Source organism: Crocodylus siamensis, chromosome 1, assembly GCF_052110815.1.
Source record: "Crocodylus siamensis isolate JL-2025a chromosome 1, ASM5211081v1, whole genome shotgun sequence".
In the NCBI taxonomy this organism is placed as follows: Eukaryota; Metazoa; Chordata; order Crocodylia; family Crocodylidae; genus Crocodylus; species Crocodylus siamensis.
Window position 1 is genome coordinate 199119445 of NC_143395.1, and position 24507 is coordinate 199143951.

The window sequence follows — 24507 nt, forward strand, 5'->3', positions numbered from 1 at the left end:
TGAATATGTCCAAGAGGTGGGCTTTAATTTCATTCATAAAGACAGAGGTTTTTTCCTTTCCAAGTACAGCTAACTTGTAACATTTGTAACATCAAAGATTTTCACATACAGTCATCAAATATTTGGAAATGTGCATGAATGCTGGGGTAAACAATTGGGTAAACAATTCTTAGATGGTGTTGAAAGTCATACATCTTTTTCTGGTAACAATTACATTTTTGTTTCAGTGAAGACTTAACACTGGCTACACAAATACACATGTTGTGTCCATTGCTTTGCTGCTATCAAAATGTAGACTCCATTAAGGCAACTACTACTATAGTCAGGCACCTGAAATGTACACAGAGCGGGTTTAAAAAAAAAAAAGGCCAAGTGTTCTCTGCAGTTACACAGGCTTGACATTAAGACTGCACAGTAGGTGCAGCTCACATTCAAAATGTAGATTGTTTGTGAGTTTGGCAGGTTGTAGATGTGGCAATCTGTCCAGTGACTGTTCACCTGCAGGAAAGTCAGGAGAGAGAGCTGACAAACTGTGTACAAAAAGGATGAGTCCCCTTTGTGAGGGAAGCTGCACATCCTTCTTTACACAAACCATTTCTTCACTTATACCATCACATTTAGAGCCATGAAATCATGGAGTGGGTGCTTCTGAGGAACGTTACTGCCTCATCTTTGCCCCTGCTTCCTCAAGGTTAAAAAAGATGAATTATGTAAAGCCAGAATCAGATTTCGCATCTCCCCAGTCTCCTGTGCCCAATTTCCTCTCACCACAGAATCTACAGCACAAGTGCCAGGATGTTGGAGCTGGCAAGGCTGAGCCCATGACTGGAGGTGTATCTATAGAGCTGATTTATGGCTTCAAGGACTGATGGATGGATTTCATAACTTCAGAGAGCTAATCTGGCAGCTCTTGTATCCAACCTCACCTAGCTACAAATCTACTTGACATTCTGTTCCTGAACACAGAATGATATGCACTGCAAGGACTTCACATCGGGCACACGATGAGGGGAAACGCCAAAGATAAGGAGTAGGGTGAGTGAGACACTTCCACTAACGCTTTTCTGGGGGAGCATACTGACATCACATTCTTTATTATACCTAAGAAATGATTCTCATGTTGCTGTTCTGACCCTCATCCTAACTTATACAGGATCAGCGTCCAGCTACATTGACTGGGGCTGTATTTTCCTTCATGCGTCTATGATACGGTTCCCAAACACATAAATCACAAAATCCCTGTCGGCAACTGAGTTTAGGTATTTTTCATGTTCCATAAATAACATCTGGGAAACAAAACTGCAGCACAATTTGTGTCAAGTCTGGCCCCTATGATCTCTCCCGGGTTTTTGTCAAAGGGACTCTCCAAAATCATGGACAAGAAATTTCCCCTCTAGAATTCCAGCCTTCCACTGGTTTTAACTGTGTCCCGGTTCATATTTCGAGGCCTCTCCCTTGGCACCCCATTCCAGGTCATAAATCATCTCTGGTTGCATATTCAGCACACAATGTATCACTGTTGATGTTAGCAATAAATACATCAGGGCACTTCAGCTCTGCAGAACCGCCAGTGGCTTCAGCTGAAAGCCATGGTAACTCTTCATTCAACAGATCACATTTTGCATAGAGCTGTACCTAGTCCTGGTGCTCATCATCGTCGCAATCTCAGAAAGAAGGCGTGCTTACACTCCTTACTGTCTAAGGGGTAATATTTGTCATAAAAATCCAAAATGTACTCTTCAGTCTTAAATCCAAATTTTTGGTACAACAGCATAGCTGGGTTGCTTGCAGAGACGTGAAGGGTTACATCTTTGCCCATGCAGGTCTGCCAAAGAAAAAATACATCAAGAGAATGAGAAAGCCTCCAGGGAAAATGAGGAGGTGAAAGAACTTTTAAATTCTGGAATTTAACTAGCAGAAGAAATGTGAGAAAATAATCAGCCCTGAAAACAGAGAAATTACAACACATAGCAACAGTTCCAAGTAGATGTGAGTTTTGCTTGTCATCAAGACCTCTGTGGTTGAGTAACTGGAGTTTTGGAGGGTGAAAGCAAATCTGCATTATTAATTTGTTAGTTTTTCTCTCCCAATTGCTATGTAGTTGTTAATTAAAAAGTAGTCTCAGGGTACAGACTAATCTCTTATGCTCAATAGCAGTGGCCTGAAGAAACAAGCCAAGCCAAAGGGCTTGGTTGCACTCCCAAAACCGTACACTTCCTTGTCAGCATATAAACTTGAGTTTCCTACCGTCACATAGGTGACACTGCATTGCCCCAGGTCTGTTACACAGGAATTCCAATACCTTCCACCCTGCCCCTCTCCCAGCCTTCAGGGCACTGAGCCCTCCTCCCAAGAAGTTAAATATCTCTGTTCAGATAGTAAAGAGAAATTCTATCACTGTCTTGGCAATCTTTTGCTCGTTAGCAACTTGATCGTTCATAAAAGTGCTCCAGTAATAATGCTAATATAACAGATTTTCAGACCTTTAGGACTCCTTTCATCTGTTGAGTGGAAAGCATTTGACAAACATTAAACAGACTAACTACAAGGAGGAAGAGTTAGAATACAGCCAGTTAGAAATTTTAATGATAGAGCCAGTTGACTTAGGCTTGCAAAGAAGAAAAAAAGACACTTCTCATTTGCAGAAGGAAATAATAAGATCCAACTGCAGTAGTGCCAAAGAGCATTCAAAACAGGGGCCTTTTCTGAAATAGAATATAAGGACTCAGAGATTGTTGCCCACTGGGACAGACACACTAACACAGGACTCCTGCACAGTTCACAGTGCATTGCTTGCCCACAAGGATGGGCATATGGTTGGATCAGAGTCCTCCCAGAGCTTCATCTTAAAACTATCCAGAATGTACCTCTGGTCAATCAGTGCGAAAGACAATGGACTGGCAGAAATCAAACAGAAACGTCATGTATAGTGGCACTCTCTCATAGCCACTGGAATCTACTGTCATATCAGCCCGAAGTCCGCTTGGCTCTACTTATCTTGATGGCAGCCCTTTGTTTATATTCCAGTGTAACTGGGAACAAAATTTGCTGAACAGTTTGCTGTGAATCATGTGAAAGGGAGTGGCAGTTTTCAACACTGACCCACTAGCGTGCCTCAGCCCTACCACAGTTATCAACTCCATCAGCTTTTGTGCCCATCTGAGTCTTGGCCTATCTTCTCTGAGACTTGTCTTTACCAAAATTCTGTGCCTTGAATGAACTGACTGCCAGGTGAGTCATAACAGTGCATCTGTAGGCTTGTCTACACAACAATACTCCAGAAAACTAAGGTCCTGGTGACTCCTTACACATACACCATGATCCAGAAGGACTGACAGTTTCCTACTACTAAAGCTGCATTTAGACCCCCGTCTGGACACTTACTCAGGATGTTAAAAGGCCCTGACCTACTTGACTTTACTTCATGTTGGAAATGAAGCAAGCTAACTCAAGGCCACTTCAGTTCTAGGTTTCTATGTGAAGGTAAGGGTTTAATGCAGGCGTGGGCAATTATTTCGACTACAGGGCTGCCTAATGAGTTTTGGTGAACTGTCTAGGGCCGCAAAGGTAGCCCCAGCCTCTGACAGGCACCCTGGTCACCACCTTGGGACTGGAAGTCTTGCGCCATGTCTCTGACTTTTGCCACCAGAAGTCCCTCCCCTTGCCCCCAGAAGTACTCCTTTTGGGAAGGGGGTTTGCCACCTTGGAACTGGGAAAAAAACAAACAAATTATATACTAAAAATCAAACATCTACAATAACATATTTTAATTTTATTTAAAAAAATGTTTGTGTCCCGATTTGTATGCATTTGCATCATGTATCTAGACGTGACTGCATAAAAGCTCAAAATGAAGCCTTACTCTTGTATATGAGAGGTATGGGTGGGTGAATATGGGGTTTGTGTGGGCCTGTGGGGGGGGGTTGTGGGGAGGTGTGGGGGGTATAGAGGTTTTGTAGGGAATGTGTTTGTGTGGATGTGCGGGTATGGGGTTTGTGGGGGGCTGCGGGCGTGTGAAGGGGTGGGGATGAGTGTGGGGGGGTGTGGGTGCATGTGTATGGTAGGGTGTGAGCGCCCCCCTACACGCCCCCCACTGCACACCACCAGCAGCAACAGCAGGCAGAGCCCCCCAGCGGCATGAAGTCCCAGCGAGCCCAAGGACTGCACCTGGTTGGGTCGCCAGCTCCACCGCTCAAGGCTCACATGCCCAAGCTCCGTGCCACCAGGGGGAGGAGCCCTGCACAACAAAGCCGGCAGTTCAGATCATGAGACTCGACTCGGGCAACAGGGAGAGGGGAGGAGCCAGCCCAGCTCCATAGCGTGGAGCTCCATGCTGTTCCCCACAACTTGTGCATAGCAGTGAGCAATGCCAGGCCGCCAGCTCCATCGCATGGGACTCCCTTCAGAAGCATGCGGCTTGGGCAGAGAACCTGGGAACTGCATGCAAGCCCCACGCTGGACCAGATACAGTGAACTAGTAGGAACCCACCCACAGGCCAGATGAAATCACTTGGCACACTGGATCTGGCCTGCGGGCTGTATTTTGCCCACCCCGGGTTTAATGCAACTAAAATACCCATTTCAAAGTCACAACTCAAGTTAATTCAGAGTAGGCTTCCTGAATGTTCCTGTACAGAAGCCCTATAAATGCTAAGAGGGACACTCCCTTTAAATCTGATCCAGGGTACCAACATTTGTTCTTTATGTCAAACATGACTGAATCTGAACCAGCAACTTAGGCCCTGAGAAGGTAAATGGGACTTCTCTGGAAAACCCCAGAGACCTTGTAAAACCAGTTGCAGTCACAGGTTGCAGCTCTCTGAGCCAAGACATGTCTGCCCTCACCCTGGTAATATTACCCTGGTTCCAATGCAGGGCAGCTCCTTGCCAAGCATGAGGCAATTACTTTCAGGCTTTAACCTTGGGCTTCTCCGTCTCAGGGCAGCTCCATGTGTGACTGGTAGAAATGAAAGACTGTATCCAGATTATGCAGTGGTCAGCAACTGGGATAGCTGCTCTGATGCTACCCCTAGGTGGAAGGAAGGCAGCAGTGGAACCTCCCTGTGCTTGAAACTGAGATTAGCTCAGACAGCGTCAGACAGCGCATACTACAGCATCGCCTCTCTGTATCCAATATTTGCGATATTGCTGTTGTACCAGCAGCTGGCCACTGATGAGCAAATCAGAATTTAGCCCAAATAAATACAAGGTTTAGATCATGCTGCTAACCTGAGCTGTCCTGTTCCTATCTGAAAAAGTCCTTTCAACAATTGCAGTTTCCTGTAATGATTTTTCACTGTATAAATTCCCTTGGGGCTGAGAACAGCTCTCCCATGCTATTGAGCAAACAAATGAACAATAGGTGGGAAAGGAGAGAGAGACAGAAGGAAAGAAACAGCACTCCTGACCCTGTGCTGTTTGCATTTGTATACAAGAGGGAAGACAATGCTGGGCCTGTATCAGGGGAAGGGGATCTTTTTTACTACCTGAATCAGATGGTAGATCATAAAAGTTGCAATCCCTGCTCTTCTCCACTCAGGGTGAACGAACAAAAAAGAGATGTAAGCCTCGTTGTATTTCACATCCGGCACCATGAAACCAAAGGCGATGATGACTTTTTTGTAAAGGACGACAACGCTGAAATCTGGATACTGCAGGCACTCAGACAAATCAATCCCTACAGGGGGCAAGAAAAGCAGAGCTACAAAATACTGCAAACCAAAGGGAAAATGTTAGTGCCGCACAAAACCAAACAGGCAGGGCATCTGGGACTTCCATGGAAACTAACAGCCTTCTCAAAAGCATATGCTTTGCAGGAGAACCTGTTAGATCCCTTTCTTTTGTTTTCATTTTCAAACTGTGCACAGAAAGATGCTATCGACCCAGCATATAATGGCATGAAATGGCACTGTTGCTACTGGCTTTAGCCCACGTGTAGAAGAAAATCCTCTACAACAGTGGTTCTCAACTGGGAGTCCACAGCCCTTCAAGGGTCACAAGTAGGTGTCAGGAGGTCCGCGGGGGCTTCGGATCTGCTGTGATCATGATCTTTGAAGTCGGCTGGGGCAGCCCATGCCAAGGCTGAGCCTACTGCCAATGCTGCCACCAGATTCACAGAAAAATATGCATTTTCTCCTTTAAAGGAAAAAAAACATGGGAAATTGCGGGTTTCCCCTTCCAGTTTGGCAGCATTTCAGCCTGCAAGGGTATGCTTGGGGCTACAGGGAACGGGAGGGGGTAGATTCAGCAAGGGGCACATGGCAGCCAGGCAGCTGTGGAGAGCAGCTCCCACAGCTCCTTGCAGGTAAGGGGGGACGGGCACATGCCCCTACTGCCCCCCATTCCTGTGCCCACAGTGGGCATTAGGTTGCACCCTAGCAGACAGGCCAGAGGGACCCAGCACAGGAGGGCAGAGCAGGGCAGCGAGACTCGTTGCTGCTACCACAAGGACCCTGAAGGGCAGCCTGAAGGGAGCAGCAGTAGCTGGGCCATGCCCTCCCTTGCCCCACACCCCCATCACTGGTGTGGGTTGGGAGTTAGGGGCACCAGCAGGGCTGTGGGTTAGGAGTGAGGAGCAGCAGTGAGGCCAGGGGTATGCAGGGTATCAATGAATGGCACCAGCAAGTTGGGAGACAGGGGGACCTTGAGTCCAAACAGGCTGAGAAATGCTGCTCTACAGATCTTGCAGGACTTGGTGCTGAGAAGTGTAAATGGATTTACACCCAAAACACAAAGATGGACATTAAATTTAAAGTGTCATTCTGCTCTTCAAAGTGACACCACCTTCACTAAGGGCTCAGTTACCTAGCCATTATGATGATGCAAGTATACACATATGGACTGTTAGCAGGGGCTACCTAACCAGCTGTAATTTCACAGGCTGGCTTGCCTCATGGTACCTACTTCACATGCCCAAAGCTGTCCAGCACTTGCCTACATAGGGAGTCAGTATAGAGTCATCATTACAGTCCAAATTCACATCTTCCTTTAAATTAGAGTTGCTTTTCTATGTAGGCATGCCCTAAGATGTAAGACAGTTAAGAATCAGGCCCCAAACGTTTCCTCAATTGCGGATCATAAATCAACCTAAGGATGGTGACAGTGGATAGATGTACGAAGCCAAAACAATGAGGAGACAGGATATAGTTTTCAGTGACAATTATTATTCCTGATCAGATTCAAAACATCACACTGCAGTGGGAACAAACAAAAGGATTAATCAGTCAGTCACTTTCTTGAGAGAGCTGGGTGGAGAGGGATTCAAGAGATAGGGAGATGATGGGTGTTAATTATCTCAAGGCTGCAGTTTACTGTGAAATGACTCAGAGCTTGTCTGTACAGGAACACTGTAGTGCTCTAAACAGACTGGTACAGGTGAAATGGTATAAATCCCCCAGTGTGCACTTATACTTGTATAGAGGTCATTACCTCAGGGCACAGACACACAATCTTTCACAAGGTAACGTGGGAGTGGGGCTTTACTGTGTGTCAGCTGCTCTGTGGTAACTGATGGCATGCATGTTCCTGCCCCATGGTAACATGAAGTTCAGTCCTTCTATACCAGCATAGTTCCCTTTCACTGAGGGCACCCTCCATCCCTCTTATAGAAGCTGGCCTGCTGGGCAGCCAAGAATACGTGAATCTTGGGGCCAGAAAGAGAGCACAAAGAGGGGACCAGACTCTGTAGCCTTGCAGTTAAAACACTTCCTGAGTTCTAATCCCTGCTCCATGACATGTTTATACTTTAAAGAGTCCTTGGAAAAGACACCCCTTCTCTGCCATGACTGCAAGGTGAATGAAAGTGGCTGCAGCTGCAGCCTTTGTGCTGAAGCCAATAGGCTTTTTTACACATGCAAGCACCTCAGAAGCGCTTTAGTTCAAAAGCGCACCACTGCCATTTTCTGTGTGCTGACACACATTTCGGCACTTATACAACCGCACTTGTGACAGTGCCTGGCATGTCAGCTTACATGCAAAGCAGACTCAATTAATCAAGTCTGCTCCAAAGCAGCAGATATCCGGCACACTGCAGGACAAACAAGTATGTGTATAAATGCTTAGTTAGGCTGATACACGTTCCACGTTCTCAAAGCTAACCTAACAGATTGGGTCTTGTTGCAGATGTAGGAGCTGCTTTGCCTAGCATCTAGCTCAATGGTTCTCAACCTTCGTAGACTTATGGCACCCCCTGAAAATGCCAGATCTTAAATTTTCACTTGTTTTCTGACTACAGAAAAGTAATAGGGCAATTCTTCTGTTGCAAAGGATTCAAACTGACCATGACAGTTCAGCATGTTTTTCACACTCCAGATTCCTGTTTGAAATTTCTGGGTTTACCTGTTTACTCTGTGAATCACATTTGCACACCTAACAGTGTTAACACTGCATGGTAACCCATGACACCCATGAAAGGATCTCAAGGCAGCCTACGGCACTCTGGTTGAGAATCTCTTATTTAGATCCTCTACAGCCCAGGGAGGCATGAGACTCCTTGTTACTCAGATAGAGGCAGTTCTGCATAGGTGCAGAAGCACCTGGGGAATTTCAAAGCCCAAAAGTGAATTCAGACAATTCCAGGGTGGGAGATGCTGAGTGGGAGTTTTTGGATTGCCATTTAGGATTTAAGCACCCAAATCCTTCTTTGTATCTAGCCCTTGAACCACAGAAATGTGCAACACTTTCAATTCATGCACTATTTTTTATTGGGATAATATCCGCCCACAGGTGCACAAGCCCTTATTCTCAGATGTGCTTGGACTGGTGCAAAGAACTTTCCTATCCATATCATTGCACCTCTGGCCAAAAAAGGCCTTTGCAACAAAAACAAGGTAGCCTCAACTACAGAGAAGGCATGCTTGAAGCCCAGACAGGAGGCTGGTGCATGCTGTGGTTTTTTGATGCCTGGTGGACAGAGTTTGTGAAGGGGTGGACCCTCTTGTCCCCTTGTGCCATTACATTAGCTGAGGGAAGGTTCTCAGATCCTCATCATGTGTCACCTGATTTAGTCAGGACTTGGGGTCACAACAAACACCTTTCTACATCATGGGGGAGGCTGTCGTGAACATGCTCAGCTTCTGGTATAAATCAGAAACTATTTCATGTTTTCCCAAACACCTTGTATAGTGGACTATGGAGCCCTGATTCTAACTGGTGCTTTTCAGTGCTACTGCCGTGCAAATAATAGCAAGTGATTATCACAAACCAAAGCATGCTGTACAAACCAAATATTTGCTTTTGAACATAGGCTGTACTGCCTCTGTATTCCAAAGAAATAGTTTGCAGCATTATAAAGGCTGATCCAAGCAGGAGATCAACATTACCCTTATTATTCCAGTACTGCCTGGAACCTCCAGTTGGGATTGGTGCCCCTGCAGGAGCATGCTCATTGTAACAGACAGTCCCCTCTATCCGAGAAGCTCACAGTGCAGACCAGGGGTGCTCAACCTCCAGCTTGTGGGCCAGATCTGGCCAACAGGGCTCCCCATGGCTCCAGAAATTTGGCAGTGGGAGAGCAGTGGCACCAATCCTCTGCTGCTAAATTTCCAGATCCATGAGGAGCGTAATAAGTAGCCCCTACCCTGTTATGAGGAGGCTGGAAATGAGTGCAGGACGGAGGGTGGCGCAGATAACAAGCTTACTGGAGACACCAGCTCTGGTGTGAAAGAGCCAACCAGGAGACTGGAGGAGGGACACTGACTCATATAAGCTCCCTCCCTTGTGAGTAGTGGGAGAGGGAAGGGCAGGAGCAGTGTAATGCAGCAGACTGCAAGGCAAAATCCTCCAGTGACAGGCAGCAGCAAGAAAAAAGCTGGTCTGTGCCTGAGGCAGGCCAGACACTGAGAAAGGCACTACCAAGGGGCTCTAGCGGTAAAGTGCGGTAATCTACAGCCATGGTTTAGGACTTTTGTATTTCTCAGAGCCTATGGGCTGATGTTTATGCATGGACCTGGCGTGGGAATAGCCTGTGTTGTAGCCAGAAGGCTTGCTCTTTCGTTATAGTTTGGCCTGGTGGTTTGTGGATGGGACTAAAGGTGACTAAGGGGATGTAAGGAGGTACTAGTTGGCCTGGTGAGAGAAAAAGAGAGGGGCCAGAGGGCTAAAGGTCTCAGAGACAGAGTACACATGCCAGAAGGCACAAAACAGAGTAGAGCTAGGGGCTTCTGAGAGAGATTTCCCTTAGCAAGGGATTGCAGATAACCCTTAATGGAGGGAGGAGGAAAAACAAGATTATGGTGACATTGCATGCTCCTCCACCACTCAGATGATGGGTAGTCAAAAGTAAAAGTGGCAGAGCCTCACAGACTGGGGCTTGCCTTGGGGAACAAGTCAAAAGGAAATTCCAGAGAGGAAAAACGGATCAGATTGTAAGCAAACAAGATCCTGACAATCCTAAAACACCATGACGGTGTCTCCTTAAAGAAACTCAAGCTTGAAGAGGAAGGGAAGCCTACTGGGTAGATGGACAGATTTGTTTTCCCAAGCCACCAAAAACCCACAGACTCCCCACCCCCATGAAAAAAACAAAGACATGGCAAGAGGGTAAGGAGAGTGAGGTTGAACAAAAGACCACTGGAGAACAAACAGATTCACTCTTGATACTCATGCTGGGACTACAGGTTCTGGGCCCCCAGTACTAGCTCCAGCAACTGATCCCAGCCCACAGGGCTGGGTGGAGGCAGTAACAGGCCTCAATCCCAGTGTGGGGGGCTGGGAGGGGGTGGTGCTAAATCCCTGGGACCCAATCCTTGTGCAAGAGGGTGGGAGTGGAGAACCAGCCCCTAGAACCCAATCTCAGCATGCAGGGGGTGGGAAGGGGAAGTACCTGGGCCCCAAGGCCTAACCCCAGCACATAGGAAATAGGACGAAGCAGTGTTGGGCTCCCAGAGCCCTATCCCAGCACTGAGAGCAGGGAGGAGTTAGTGCCAAGCCTCATTCAGCACTCAGATGGGCCCCATGCCACCCATGGGGCCAAAAGGTTGAACACCACTGGTCTAGACAGATGATACAGATAAAATAAATGCTCTGGGCTCTACTTTACCAAAAGGGACCTGAGGCACACAGAAAGGAAGGACCTTGCCTAAGGTCACACATACAGTCTATGACCAAGTGAGGAACTGTACCCAGATCTCAAATTCCAGCCTTATACATAAAGACCTTACAGTTACAAGGGCCTACTCTACACTGCCTCTGCTGCTGACACTTTACATCAGTCAGGCCCCTAGAGCAGATGCTGCTCTGCTTGCAGTTTTTCTCCTGGCAGTTCACCAGCTCCCCTCAGTAGAAGCAGTTCTGCTGGCAGAGGCCATCTGCCACCAGAGCTTTGTGCAAAGCAGAGGTGTGGCTAGCAGGGCTACATTGGCTACTAGTGTGCTCTTTTTATACCCCCTGACAACACAGGCAAAGCCGGGAGGGAAACTTCCTTCTGAAACCAGTAATAAAGCAAGTCGGTGTCTCTTTTATTTTATGGTCCTGATTCTGCAAAACACTCAACGAATGCTTAATTTTAGGCATGTGAGTAGCCCTGCTGACATCAATGGGACTACGCACATGCTCAAAAATACAGCACCTGCTTAAGTGCTGTGTTAGTGGAGGCATAGGGCTAATTGTCTGCCTTGGACAGGTCTCGGAAAAGAAAGGCTAACACTTCTCCAGCAACGGCCATCTCACCGAGTGCCTATTGGGTAAATCAATGCATCTGTAGAATAACAGAGTCAGGCAAATACAAACTGAAGAAAAAGACCTGGCCCAAGACATTTTTTTAAAACAACCTCCTCCTTTCCAGAAAACTGAGTATTGTCGGGAATCCTACCAGGCCAGAAGAATTCATGGCACATGGAGTTTATAGTGGGGATGTGGTTAGGGCGAACGTAGCAGTAATCAATGGGGGCTTCGGGCTCAGCCTTCCAGTTGGGATCATTCTTATACAAATGAGCATGGATTTCTGCCAGCAGCTGGAGTTTAGGAGGCTTGGTCTCATAATCACGCCTGCCAATGGAACAAACACAAACAACAACATTAAAGACAAGTCGGTAACATTATCATCACTGCTGAATGTTTGCTGCCCACTCTTCTGATGGGGCTCCAGTGGCCCCAAGGTATCTTGCCTTCTATTTGTGGGAAAAATTATGACCACCCAGACAAAAATCCAAGCTGATTATCAGAAACCAGGTTGCTTTTGCAATTCCAAGCACTTGGGGTCAGTCTGCTATAAAGTTGGTGAAATTCAGCATCAGCAAACATACCTGATGTAAGGTTTGAGGACACGAGATGTGTAAGGACTGACAATACTGTGGTCTGTCAATAGGTCTTCTGAGCCAACCAGTCGGTACAAGAACTTTGTTGTCTGGTGCCGATATCCCTTCATAGCAGGCAACACAGTCTTTATAGCAAGACAAAAGAACAAACACATCATGGATGCCAGATTAAGCAGTCACATTCAGTAACTTACTGTCTGGAACTGAAGGCAGAGGGAAAAATGTCCTTATAATTAAGGTTTCCCCCTGTATAACAGGAAGGTCTGACACCTTCAGGTTGGTGGTCTAGCTCCGAGTTCTCTCTAACTTCTCTCTAACCTGATCCTGTAAGATGCTGAGTCCATCAGTCACCCACTGAGGTCACAATGAATGCCCATTCTCCTGCATGGCAAGAAAACACTGCAGTGTACTGACAGGGGCACTCATAATAAACTGATTAAACCAGGGGTGGGCAGGATGTGGCCCACCAGGCTATTCTATCCAGCCCACAGGGCTCCTAAAAAATTTAGAAAATTAATATTTATTTGCCTAGCTGCCTGTCATGCAGCACTCAATGGCTTGCCAAAACTCAGTAAGCGGCCCTCCGCCCAAAATAATTGCCTGCCTCTGGCTTAGGCAGAGTCAGGACATGGTGACAGAACCAGCAGACATCTGTATTTTACTAAGCATTACCCAAGAGCGGGTCTTGGGAGGCTACTCACATGGGTACAACCCATCTGTAAAATGAAGCTCATTCATGAGAGCCAGCCTCTGCAGCACGATGGCTGCACCTTGTAGCAGAAGTCCCAAAATGGCTGGCAAGAGTTATCTAGGGGCTGTCAGCACTCACCTGGTACCTGTCCAGGATTCTGAAGTCCTGGCTAGTAGTTCTGTATGTTGCTTGGCTTGCAGGAGGCCTGGAAACACCTCCTTCTTTAGCTCCATAAATCCCATCAACCAAGAGCAGTGCAGCATTCACAACCTGATCCAGGTCAAAGAGTGGCAGCCCCCTTTCCCGCTTGGCCTGTCGAACTATCAACTTGCGCCTCAGCCTCCGAGCCTCTGGGGTCATGCTTACAGCATTGGGACAGGCCTCCAGTCTTTTTAGAAGCAGCTTTTCTTCATAGATGCTAACAGATGTGTGCTTTGGTGCTTTGGGCTTACTGTCTTTCTCTAGCTGGGTTTTCCTCTTGTCTCGTGCCCTGCCCTGCAGGGCTGCATTTGAATCTTCAGCATCTTCACTGTCACCTTCCATCCTTTCTGCTTTTTCTTCCTCACTCTCTACCTCCTGCTTGATCTGCTCAGGTGTTTTCACCTTCTTTCTGCTTGTGATCATGGACCCAGGCCCACTAGGTGGGGGCAGGTACTCGATACCTGGATCTATGACTCCATCACCTTCCATCTCCTCATCATCTGTATGGAAGACCAAAGCAACTTAGGATAGACATGCAAATGCAATAGCAGCTTGCTGCTGTTTAAGTGAGGAAGAAAATAACACGGAATTTACCTGTAAGCTTCTGTCTGTCCTTTATTTTGGGTCTTATCTTTTCAAAATGTGAAGTGATTTTAGGCCAAACTGGAGACATCTTAATGGGAGTCCAGTTTTCAGAAGGCACAGACCACCGATTCTTTAAAAATTAGGCCCTTAAGGGGTCTTGCAGTCTGGTTCCCTAGAATGAGGGTGTCCCAAATCATTAGTCTCTTAAAAACTTAGCTTCAAATTTTTGTTTTCTGTTTTAAAAGGGAAACACTTTAAATCGTGTTTTTACTTAGTCATTTTCTTGAAAGATCCTAACATGAAAACTAGTGTAATGAAGTGCAGGTGCTGAACCAACAGAGATTATGGACCAGATCTCTAGCTGGTATAAACTGGAGAAATATTTAAGTTAGTGAGACTATCCTGAGTTACACTAGCTGAAGAGCCAGACCTGGCCCAACTAGTCTGTAAAACCCTTGCTTGCAATGGGTTGTACTTGACTTCATTAATTCTCCCACTGATTTCAATCAGGCTATTCCTGGAATAAAGCTCCCTTCATTTTGAGTAACATGACCATTATCTGACCTAGAATTAGGATCTCTTAACTGAGGATGTTATGTCTGTATTCAAAGAAAAGCACATATCCCTGATCCTATATAAATGTATAAACTCTCTCATTCACTGTTCTTGCCATTGCAGTTAACACTGGGAGTAGAACTTGAAGCAGGAATTTCTGGGGGAAAATTCTTCATAAACACAGAACAGGGAATGTCACCTGAACAGGATCATGTGGTTTCTTCCACCTGTAGCATCTATCATTGTGAATTTAGATTTTCATGTAATTCAGAAAAAGACTTCACTCTTCACCGTTGTCCATCTTGCTTTGAAATGAAGCAAACTGCCTGTTCTTTCCTCAACGTGAGTTCTATTGTCAGAAAATTGCACATCGCTTCCCATTAAACAAAAAATGTGGTATCTCTTACCATGAAACAAGGCCTGTGGTGGCATGACATCTGGGATGAGATCTGCTTCTGAGAGCAGGCTAGGAGTGGCAGAATGAGAGGCCGGTGTCCCAGGAGCAGAGAAGTCCAGTGAAGGAGATGGAGATGGGCTGGTCAGAGGAGTACGATCTGAGGAGCTCAAGGAGGAAAAGTCAATCACCTCTCCCTTCTCCAGAACCAGGTCAGGACGGCGGCCTCGGCTGGTGAATTTGACAGGGGTGGAGGAAGTGCTCCGGTCCAAGAAACCAGCTGCTTCCTTCTGTGCTCTCCTGATGTCCTTGGCTTCCTGTGTGCGAGATCGTTTCTCCTTCAGCTCCATGGCCGACTCCACTGGGTTGCGGCTCACCCGTTTCCGAAGCCCCTCCACTGTAATGATGGGATCCAGAGGTGGTTTTGAAGCTGCCAGAAAACAAAGACAAGTTTTATTCCAATAGGCCCAAGGCTGCCACGGTCTTGTTACTCTTCCTCTGCAGCCATGTGAACTCATTTTGGTAGGAATCTTCAAGAATGGGTTCAAGCCATTGATGAAACTCATTCTTGTGCAAGGCATCCAGCAGAACATCTAGGTACCACTGAAGCCCTCTCTGCCCAGGAGTAGCTTTCACCAATGTGAATAAAACAACAAAAGAATAGAAAGCCAAGGAGACCACAGACAAAGAAACGGCTAAATTTCATATACAGGAAAATATTCCAAAGGACCAATGCCCTTGGTTCCTTCCAAATGCAGCTTGGGCAAGTATACTACAAAAAGGGTATAAAAGACCATGTGTTGTAAACCCAGAGTAACTCCTTTGAGGTTGGCTGTTATAGTGTGGGACTAGGATAAAAAAAAAAGAGAAAAAAAAAAATCAGCCCCTGTAACATTCAATGCACACATACAAGCGTGCATGTGTGCATCCACACATGCACTGATGTGCCCTTTTCATGCATCACCTTATATCTTCAAATGCATCTAACTCTGCCCCAGCCACCCCTCCTCACACCATCATCACAGAAGTTACCTTTGGCTTTCAGTGCTGATGCAGACAACTTTTCTCCCTCAGGTTTCATTGTTGGAGGCTTATTGTGAACAAGTTTCCACCACCCTGGCTCTCCAAATTCCTGTGCCCCTGAGCGGAAAAACAAGGGGCTCCCCACAGAGAGACAGCCAGCAACAGTGCTCCACCATGTTGAAGTCTTTTTCCTAAGGCAGGAGAAAAGAAAATGAGTGATAGGCCTCCATTCACCAATAAGGTTTTAGTAGCACTTCCTTCTCCCTCCCCAAAAACAAGCCACAGAAGATGCTCATGTATTCTTTGCATACTCTGATGGAACAGTTCATTTGGCTTCCAGATTTCAGCTTTCAGACATGTACTCTTCTTGATTTCTAACAGGCCACTGCAAGAGGGAACCTGGGACACCAAGTCAGCGGACCCAGGCTAGAATTTATGGGTGATTTATTGTTCACCCTGACAATCAACTCTGCACACAGGACACTGCAGATATTTGATATTTTATTCTCACAATATCAAACATGGTGAGCTGACAAGAGATGATTTCCTGAGCTGTTAGTACCACGGTCTTTAAGACATTCATATTAAGAAATTCTACAGCCACAGAACAGTTCATGGCTTTTGCTGCAGCAAGAGCCAACAAAGCCTGTTCTCCTGAATCACTAACAAGTCAGCACAACTAAGAAGAGGCTAAACCTAGTTTGTTAGAGTCAATAGACAGGATCCAGACTATAAAAGGGAAAAGATCTGCTGAATAAGTTGTGTTGTTATATGGTCTCTTTTCAGGTAGATCTTAGTTAAACCCTTGGAATTCTTGATTTCAGTGCATTTTAGCAGTCTTTCACTGTAGGACAAAACGCCTGGGACTAGACCCTACACGGGCTGAGATGCTGGAGTGATACTGTCCACTGAAACTCACTACCATGAGTCAAGTGCACAGGCACATCCCGTATTGCACGAGACAGTCATTCCTAAGAATGGGATTCACTGAAGCTAAGACATGGAGCAGAAAGACACCTATGCTCCCCAGTCTCCTGAGTTCTGTGAAGGTGAAAAGTAAGACCCCCTCTCAAAAGCAGTTAGGAGCCTAACTCCAAGAAGAGGAAAGAGTCCTACCTTGGCTCAAACTACAAGCTCTCTCATAGAGCCATGCTCGTAGAAAACCCGAGAAACACACCACCTTATGGCCACCAGCTCAATAGTCATGACATGCACTCAGGAGACCCATTTTCAAATCCCCACTCTGCCTGTTATAGAGCAGGGACTTGAATTCATGTCACCCAGAGAGTGCCCTGAAGGTTACTGGACTTTTGGCACTCAGTCTCTCTGGGTGAAGCTGTTCCACTCAATATACATAATCACTGAGCTAGAAAAAACAAGTGCAAGAAGGGCAGATAGCCCCTCTAGATCAGGAGAGGGCCCTTCTGGGGATGTCGGAGACTCCAGTGCAAGTTACTGTTCAAAACAATATTTATTCTGCACATACATAACGGCAGAAACGTAGCTGCTTAAGGACTGCAAGTGGTGGCACAATTCAGTAACTCCTGAATCTCTATTCCTGATCCAATAAAGTTTCTGTAGTCTGCTCCTGCTCCAGGGACATGTTGAAGAAGGACCAAATTCAACAGGCATGAGGGCCCTGCAAGAACTTGTGGCCTGTTTTGGGGAAAGGAGGCTGGTGCTGGCTGATGCCAGGGAAGGGCTGCAAAGTTCTGGTGATACCAGCAGAGGAGAAGAGATCCTCTTCCTCTCTTTTTGGTGGTAGTGTCCTCATTCAGACCTGCACAAATGAGATCACAGGCCCTATGTGTGCAGAGATCATGAAGAGAGGTAGACACTTTAAGGCTCTGATTTAGGGCATCTTATACTGAAATGTAGCTCAGAAAGATCACAAAGAAATATACAGGTCTTTATCTACCTCTGCACAATACTCTTTTTCTCTTTCATTGACTAACATTTGTCCCCAAAAGGACCCTCCTTGTCCTTGTTTGAGCCCTGTGTATCAAACCCTCCACTGTCTTCCTTCTACTCAACCCTCAATTGAACAAACAGAAAAATCTCTATATAACCTGGAATTCCTGTTCTTCAGTTGAGTAACACAATTGTCCCCAACTCTGGTCTCCATCCTGACATAAACATAATGGCTTTACCTGTTCCCTAGTAAGAAAGTCCAGTGTTTCTCAATGAAAGCACATATATCTTCTTTCCACCTAAAATACCCTTGACGGCCAGTTCCTTCCAGAGACAAGTTGTACATTGCCAGCATGACAACCTGGAATGTAAAAGAAAACACTGGATTCAACTATTGTGTCTAAAGGGGAAAAGTCCCCTTCCCCTCCTAGCTTATTTTACTTAGTTATACAAAGCTTTTAACTGAACCACACCAATCTGTATAGACCTTGCTGCATTTACTCAATTGCCCATCATGCTTCTCCTAAGGATTCCCCCATGCCAAAGGAATCCTGAGCCATCTAGTTATATGCTTTACAGTCTTCTACAGTGGGAATGGCAGAAAGGGGCTGCAACTCAGCTGAAAACCTGTATGAACATGTGTGGGGAGGTGGAAATCTGTCCGAAGAAAAGGTAGGCAGCAAGCATTCCACTCGGCTCATATGTTACAAATATGCAGATCAGGGTCTTTGTAACGTCTCTTGATAAGAATCCAGTAGAAAAGAATGGGCTATAAAATGCATGGATCACTCTGCTCATGCATCGTATTCACTGAGTACAATCCATTTACAGGGTTTTTTGTTGTAGCTGCGTTGATCTAAGGACATAGGCAGGCAAGGTTCTTTGGGTAGATGTGATATCTTTTATTAGACCAACTGAGTACAGCCTCCCTTACTTTGGCTCCTCCCCACCCCCTTCCCTTCCCTACCTTTTGTTTTCCTGATTTCCATCTATTTACATTCTCACTGACATCCTGTCACACTTTTAACTTCTTTATTCCTTGGAGTCTCAGAACAGCAGAGACTCCCCATGCCCAAAGAAGGGTGACTGCGCCCAAAAGCTTGCAAAATCTATTTACAGAACATTCCTATGCACCACAGATGTCCACTGGACTTGCTAAAGGCCAAATTAAAGTAGTTATGAAAAGCCAAATTAAAGTAGTTGCTAATGTCAGTCTCTCCAAAATGAAAAACTGCCAGTTACATTAAGCTCTTCTGGTCTGGAATGTAAACACCAATGCTGAGGCTAGGGCTGGAGCCTGGCACAAGCTATTCAAATGCTTCAGACACTGTTTTCCAGTAGAACTGATTCTCCACATCCTTTGAGCTCTGAACTCCAAGTCTGGGGAGACGGTCTCCTATCAATGCACTAAGGGATGATAGCTTCATGCCTGTTAATGCTTGTGGGAGAAAAATACCTCCACCCTTTGGCTGATTTTCCAATACATCCCTTGCTAGTTGGAATATGGTGCTCTAGAACAGCAGTGCTCAACCTCCAGTGCATGGGATCATGACATCTGACCCGTCGGACTCCCCAAGGGCCTAGAAATTTGGAGAGAGGGAAGCAGATGCAGTAACTGCCACTTCCATTGCTTCCCCCCCATCACATTTCCAAATCTGTGGGAAGCCCCATGAGATAAATGGCACAGTCCTGGGCACCAGATTGCACCTGCATGTAAAGTCAGGTATAGATATAGTGTGAAGGGCTGCGCACAGAATTGCTCTGTGGCTGGATCCACTGCACAGGGCGCTCCATGGTCAGATGTACCGCATGGGGCAGGGATGACATGCTGGATTGCACTCACGGACCAACACTGTGTGCCAACTCCACACTGGATTCAGTCCATGGGATCTGGTCCATGGACTAACCCCATGTCACTCATCAGGCTCATAGGGCCAGAAAGTTGAGTACCACTGCTCTAGATGCTTATGCGCTGACCCCACCATGCAACAGTGTCCCACCAATGACAGGAGACTGGTCATAGCTTTAACATCAGTGGGGGGGGGGTTTAAGTGGGTGAGATCAGATGTGTGCATCACATCACTCTCACCCTAAGCCCAGAAATCTATTCCCCCATTCCCTCCCCAAGACATATGGCTACTTCCCTAAATTTCACTCCACATGTGCCTTCAGCTGGTGGAAATCTGGGAAGCTGCATTTTCTTTGCCTTCTCTTCACTTCTCTTTACTGTTGTCTCTGCCTTTTTATTTCTTCCTCTTTGTCAATCTTTGTCTGTGCTAGTGGAGGCTGACAGCAGCAATCACTGGACCAGACTCTCCGGGGTGGCTAAGCAGACCTCACTATGGGAGGGTGACAAATCTTTGTATTGCTAGGGAATTACCTGGAAGCACCAATCCTGATATAAATTCAGGCTGTTCTTTTTGTGTCCTGCCTGCTGCCAACGGCCCCAAAGTATATGGGTGCCCTGGCCATCTAGTCTGTCCTGGGTGATGCCAGAAAGCAATGTAGGAACTACAAAAGAAGGTCTCAGCCACTTGAGTCAGGTAATTCCACAAGCAGGTGGATCTGCCAGCTTTGGTCTGCTTAATGCTGCCAGAGCAGCACGGAGCAGCCCTCAGACATCCTGGGGCTAGCCTTTTCAGTATTATTCCCCACTTTGCTCAGACATGCACCATCTTACAGACCTCTGACCACATTTGAAACTTTTACAGATGTCCAGCAGTGGACCATCAGCAACTGAGAAGCGAAGACAAGTGCCTCAGTGCCACAGCATAATATATGCTGGTTGAAATCCCTCACGACAGTTATTTTTGATTCAGAGGTAACTGCGCTCAGGTCTGCTTTGTGACACAAAAACAAGCTCCCAATCACAGCTTCTGAACTGGCTTGCTCCTTCCCTTCCCCTCCCCAAATCAGAAGAGAAGAGAAGCACTCCAGCAGTTATGCACACTTGGTATACATCAGCCTGACTCAGTCCTATGAGAACTGAGTAAATAGCCCAACCTTGCTTAAAGCTAAAGGTGAAGAAAACCTTCAGAGCTGTGATTTTCATTAAGATATCAGAGTTCTTTATTTCAAGCACAGCCAGCCTAAATCTATGAAATCCAAACCTAAACTTTGTATCATACAAGGAATCCCTTCTAAGAGGCATGACTATCAAACTTACTGTTACATAAATCGGAGATTACCTGACTAATGCAGATATAGAAGTGACTAAAATAGTAAATCCCACAAAGATGACAGCTAAATGTACTGCTATACTAGAATTTACTACAGCCATGGACAGCCAATAAGTTTTTGCTTCCAGTGAGATAGCATGCTTTTTGTTCAAACATCGCCCTCTTGGTGGCTTTTGCTTTGCCCGAAAAGCCAACAGCAAAAATTACATTTTCTTTGGTTTTTCAAACTGGCATGTAGTGGTACTGAGTAGCAGTTTGGGTCTTATGACTATCTTTCTGATCTACTCACAAATGTCAAGCAGATAATTAACAATCCTCAGAAAACTCACTTTGGAAGCTCCTGGATACATTTCTTTGCCTCCTATATCTGACCTCCTAATGTCTAGGACGTGTGTACAGTTTAAACAACAAGTTTTGAAGGTCTTATTGTTCTTCTACTAGAAAGAAGACTTTTACTTACTTGCTGCCATGTCAGTCTCAGTCGTTCAAATTGTTCTTTCCCGTCTTCTGAGCAATCAGAGCAAGTAAACCTGAAAAAGTTATCTCCCTTGAGGTAACTGAGTTGTTCTCTCAACTGACCTAAAATGAATAAAGAAAAGACCCATGCCTCAGTTCTTTTTGAGGAAACACTGAAAAGTAGATATGGATTCCCTACAACACCCCAGAGGAACATGTTTCTCCTAAGCCACAGTTCAGCAACCCTGAGTACTCATGAAAAGTTCAAAAACTGTGTGCAATGCTTATAGATTCATTGTACAGTTACAGAAACCAGCAGGAACCAATACAGAAACACATGCATTAAAGTAGGGTCTTCAACCTAGCTTTCAAATACATTTAAAACTTTGCTAGACTTAGCTAGACCCTGCTACTTCCTCTGCCTTCTTTTACCTCCTCCCCGGTTCCCCAGGGTCTTCATAAAGGCGCCAGGTAGTCAAAAAGGCAACCATGTGAAAGATGCCACTATAACCTGGTCTGTATACAAGTCTTTCCTCACTTGCCATCTTTCCACAGCTAAGTAATCCTCTAGCTTTTTTCACTGTCCACCCCTCCACTGCATGTGAAGTTGTCAGTTCTTCTTTCTGCAGCCAGAGACCCACAGAGGTAGACTTACCATAAGACCTTAAGATATCTATTTACCCATATTATGGAATTATTTTTCTTTGGCACTATGACAGGGGAATGCTGCATCCAGCTAGAAATAGAAGATGATACCAGGAAATAGCTGTTCTTGACTAAGGTTTATTTTTCTAGAGCCTAACTCAGGAAAGCATCTCAGCACATGTTTAAGACCTTTTGCTGACCTTAAATACGTGTGACTTAACAAACAGCTTGATGGAAGAGAGTCAGTCCAAAAAAATCTTAGCCTTCTAAGGCTAATGAGCCTCTCTACTGTGGAAAAGAGGAAATGAGAAGAACTAGGATTGTAAGATTTACCCCCTAGTGAATTTTGATTAATTTAATCATAAATATCATTAGCAAACAGGAACAGTAACTGTGTACATTTGGAATTTTTTAAAGTGCTTAAGGCAATCACCTAGTCCTCTTTTACTACATCATTGACCCCAATACAGCAATTCACAATGTATTAGTGAAATACTAATAATAATGTTAATGAAACACTAGTTCTTGGCAAAAGCTATTTGTCATATTAGCAAAGTTGCCAAAGGAATCCATCTCTGAGCATACTTTTATGTGGTGTAAGTCACAGCTAGGATCACTGTCACTGAAAGACATCAGAGAAAAACATTTCTATTTCTGCACACTTGTGTCTGATCACATTCACTCTGTGGCCAGTTTCCCTTGCTGTTTGTATCTTTTATGCAAACAACAAAGCTTGAGGGTGGGAGTAATGGAAAATTGGACTGTAAAATAAAAAAAAGCAGCAGCAGCAGGACTCACGAGTCAGAGGGATCATCACCAAATGCTTTTAATTTATTGTTTTTTACAGAGTAAATTTCAAGTTGACTGTGTTCCTTTAGCCATTTGCTACTGAACACCAAAAGAAAAATCCTAGCTCCATTAAAAGTTTATGGCAAAACTCCCCTTGACTTCACTGGGGATGGGATTTCCCTCCAAGGGTTTGGGCAGATTTTTAGCAAGATGGCTAGCCAAAGTACTTGAAAGGCGCAGACCCAGGTTTGTTTTCTGCTTCCACAAATGGAGCAGTGCTTAGATTTTGGACAGTAACAGGTATTGTACTAGTACAGGGAGAAACCTAAACTCATTTCTATTATGTTAAACAGATACCAGAGAATTAATTTAATCTGGTTAGCCCAAAATGCTTCTAAGGCACTTTATACTCTTCTGTGAATGCAAAAGTAAGTGCAGAGTATAAGGGAATAATTCTTATACATACCAGTTGAGAGTTACTCATACCGGTCATACAAACAACAAATCAACCAGGAAAATAAAAATAATAACAACAGCAACTCTCTCTTATATAACACTTTTCATCAGTGGGTCTGAAAGTGCTTTATAAAAGGAGTCAGACTCATTAGCTGCATTTTACAGAAGATGAAACTGAGGAATTAAGAGATAAAGTGACTCGACCAACATTACTCAACAGGCCAGAGGCAGAGATGCAGAGGACCCACGTCTCTCAAGGTCCAGTCCAGTGCTCTTTCCAAGAATATAGAATATTTCACAAACACCCACAGAAACAAACACACAAAAAGAAAGTGATCAAGGAAACAAAGGAAAGGCACTGTCACTTACTTGCTGGTATCCACTTCTGACACTTCTCACAGTAGTAGGACAACTCCTCCATCCAGGATGCATCCCCTTCATCACTGTTCAAAGAGTCCCCGCTTTGATCGTGGGATAAATCCACAGAGGCCTGATCCTCAGACTCGACAATAAGGAGAGTCTCCCCTTCCACCTCACCTTCCTCCAGACCTTCAGAGGTGGATGTCCTTGTGGCTTCATCATCATGACGGCTCATTAGCCCACTCATGTGAACATTACTATCCATCCCTTCTTCACAGGGAGAAAAAGAGGATAGTTTACATTACCAGGTGCCCCCCCTCCCAATGTTTAAAATATCATCCACATTGGATAAGCCAGCCAAGTCCCCCACACACATAAAAATACTGAAGCCAGAAGGACCTTCTGTTTGCATTTACTAATGCCTGTAATTTTCTGTGCAAGATTAAAATTAATCTAGAGGAGATGGACTTTCAGTGACAACCTGTATATCTGAAAACACAAAGGCACAAGCAGGAGCAATCCCTTGTGTGTGTCTTCAGTGAAAACTAATACTGCTGTTCTACATCTAGGATTGCTGGGGTCCTCTGGCCGGAGCCTGCCTGTCTCTTTCTGCTTCCAGACGCTTGGTCAAAATAATCTGTTCTTCTAAAAGGCGAATGTTCTCTTGTTTGCGACTTTGCCTCTCGAGGTCTCTGAGTACACCTTCACGCAGCCTCTGAAAACACAAGACATGGCTCATCGCAATGCAGCCTGTGCTATATGTGACTAATCTCCATTTATGTTTCAATCCCTGTTGCAGGACAGCTAATCACTTAACACTTGCAAATCTTTAGTTCTCCCTCAGTGACTTTAGTTGTACCTAAATATAGGATCTGAGAGGTAGATGTTGATAAGCTGCTGGTAATGGGCCAAAACTACTCTCTGCTGACTTAGCTGTATGGTTTTAATGAGGGGAACCTGGTGAGCAACCATCAACATTGTATATGGATGATTCCTGCAGCAGTGGTT

General features: G+C 45.4%; 2 protein-coding genes across 6 annotated transcripts in view; both read right to left on the minus strand.

Moving 5' to 3' along the window:
* The window catches only part of KAT14 (lysine acetyltransferase 14), a 26268-nt gene continuing 1761 nt past the window's right edge, over positions 1-24507 (minus strand). For 2 of the 5 annotated variants that reach the window (XM_090052175.1, XM_090052202.1), the window contains exons 2-11: positions 23509-23769; positions 21254-21372; positions 17854-17975; positions 15713-15894; positions 14694-15110; positions 13084-13646; positions 12243-12379; positions 11810-11985; positions 5487-5677; positions 1-1825 (exon numbers count right to left, since the gene is read on the minus strand). In XM_090052175.1, the coding sequence (XP_089908301.1) occupies positions 1652-1825; positions 5487-5677; positions 11810-11985; positions 12243-12379; positions 13084-13646; positions 14694-15110; positions 15713-15894; positions 17854-17975; positions 21254-21372; positions 23509-23764 (2337 nt within the window). In that variant the 5' untranslated portion in view covers positions 23765-23769 and the 3' untranslated portion in view covers positions 1-1651. Of the gene's footprint in view, positions 1826-5486; positions 5678-11809; positions 11986-12242; positions 12380-13083; positions 13647-14693; positions 15111-15712; positions 15895-17853; positions 17976-21253; positions 21373-23508; positions 23770-23980; positions 24119-24507 lie in introns of those variants that run through there. The other 3 variants (XM_090052185.1, XM_090052193.1, XM_090052213.1) reach the window with 3 other exon arrangements.
* Positions 24065-24507, minus strand: part of PET117 (PET117 cytochrome c oxidase chaperone) — an 8011-nt gene continuing 7568 nt past the window's right edge. Inside the window, exon 2 of the mRNA XM_090052225.1 lies at positions 24065-24214. Within this exon, the coding sequence (XP_089908351.1) occupies positions 24065-24214 (150 nt within the window). The remainder of the gene's footprint in view (positions 24215-24507) is intronic.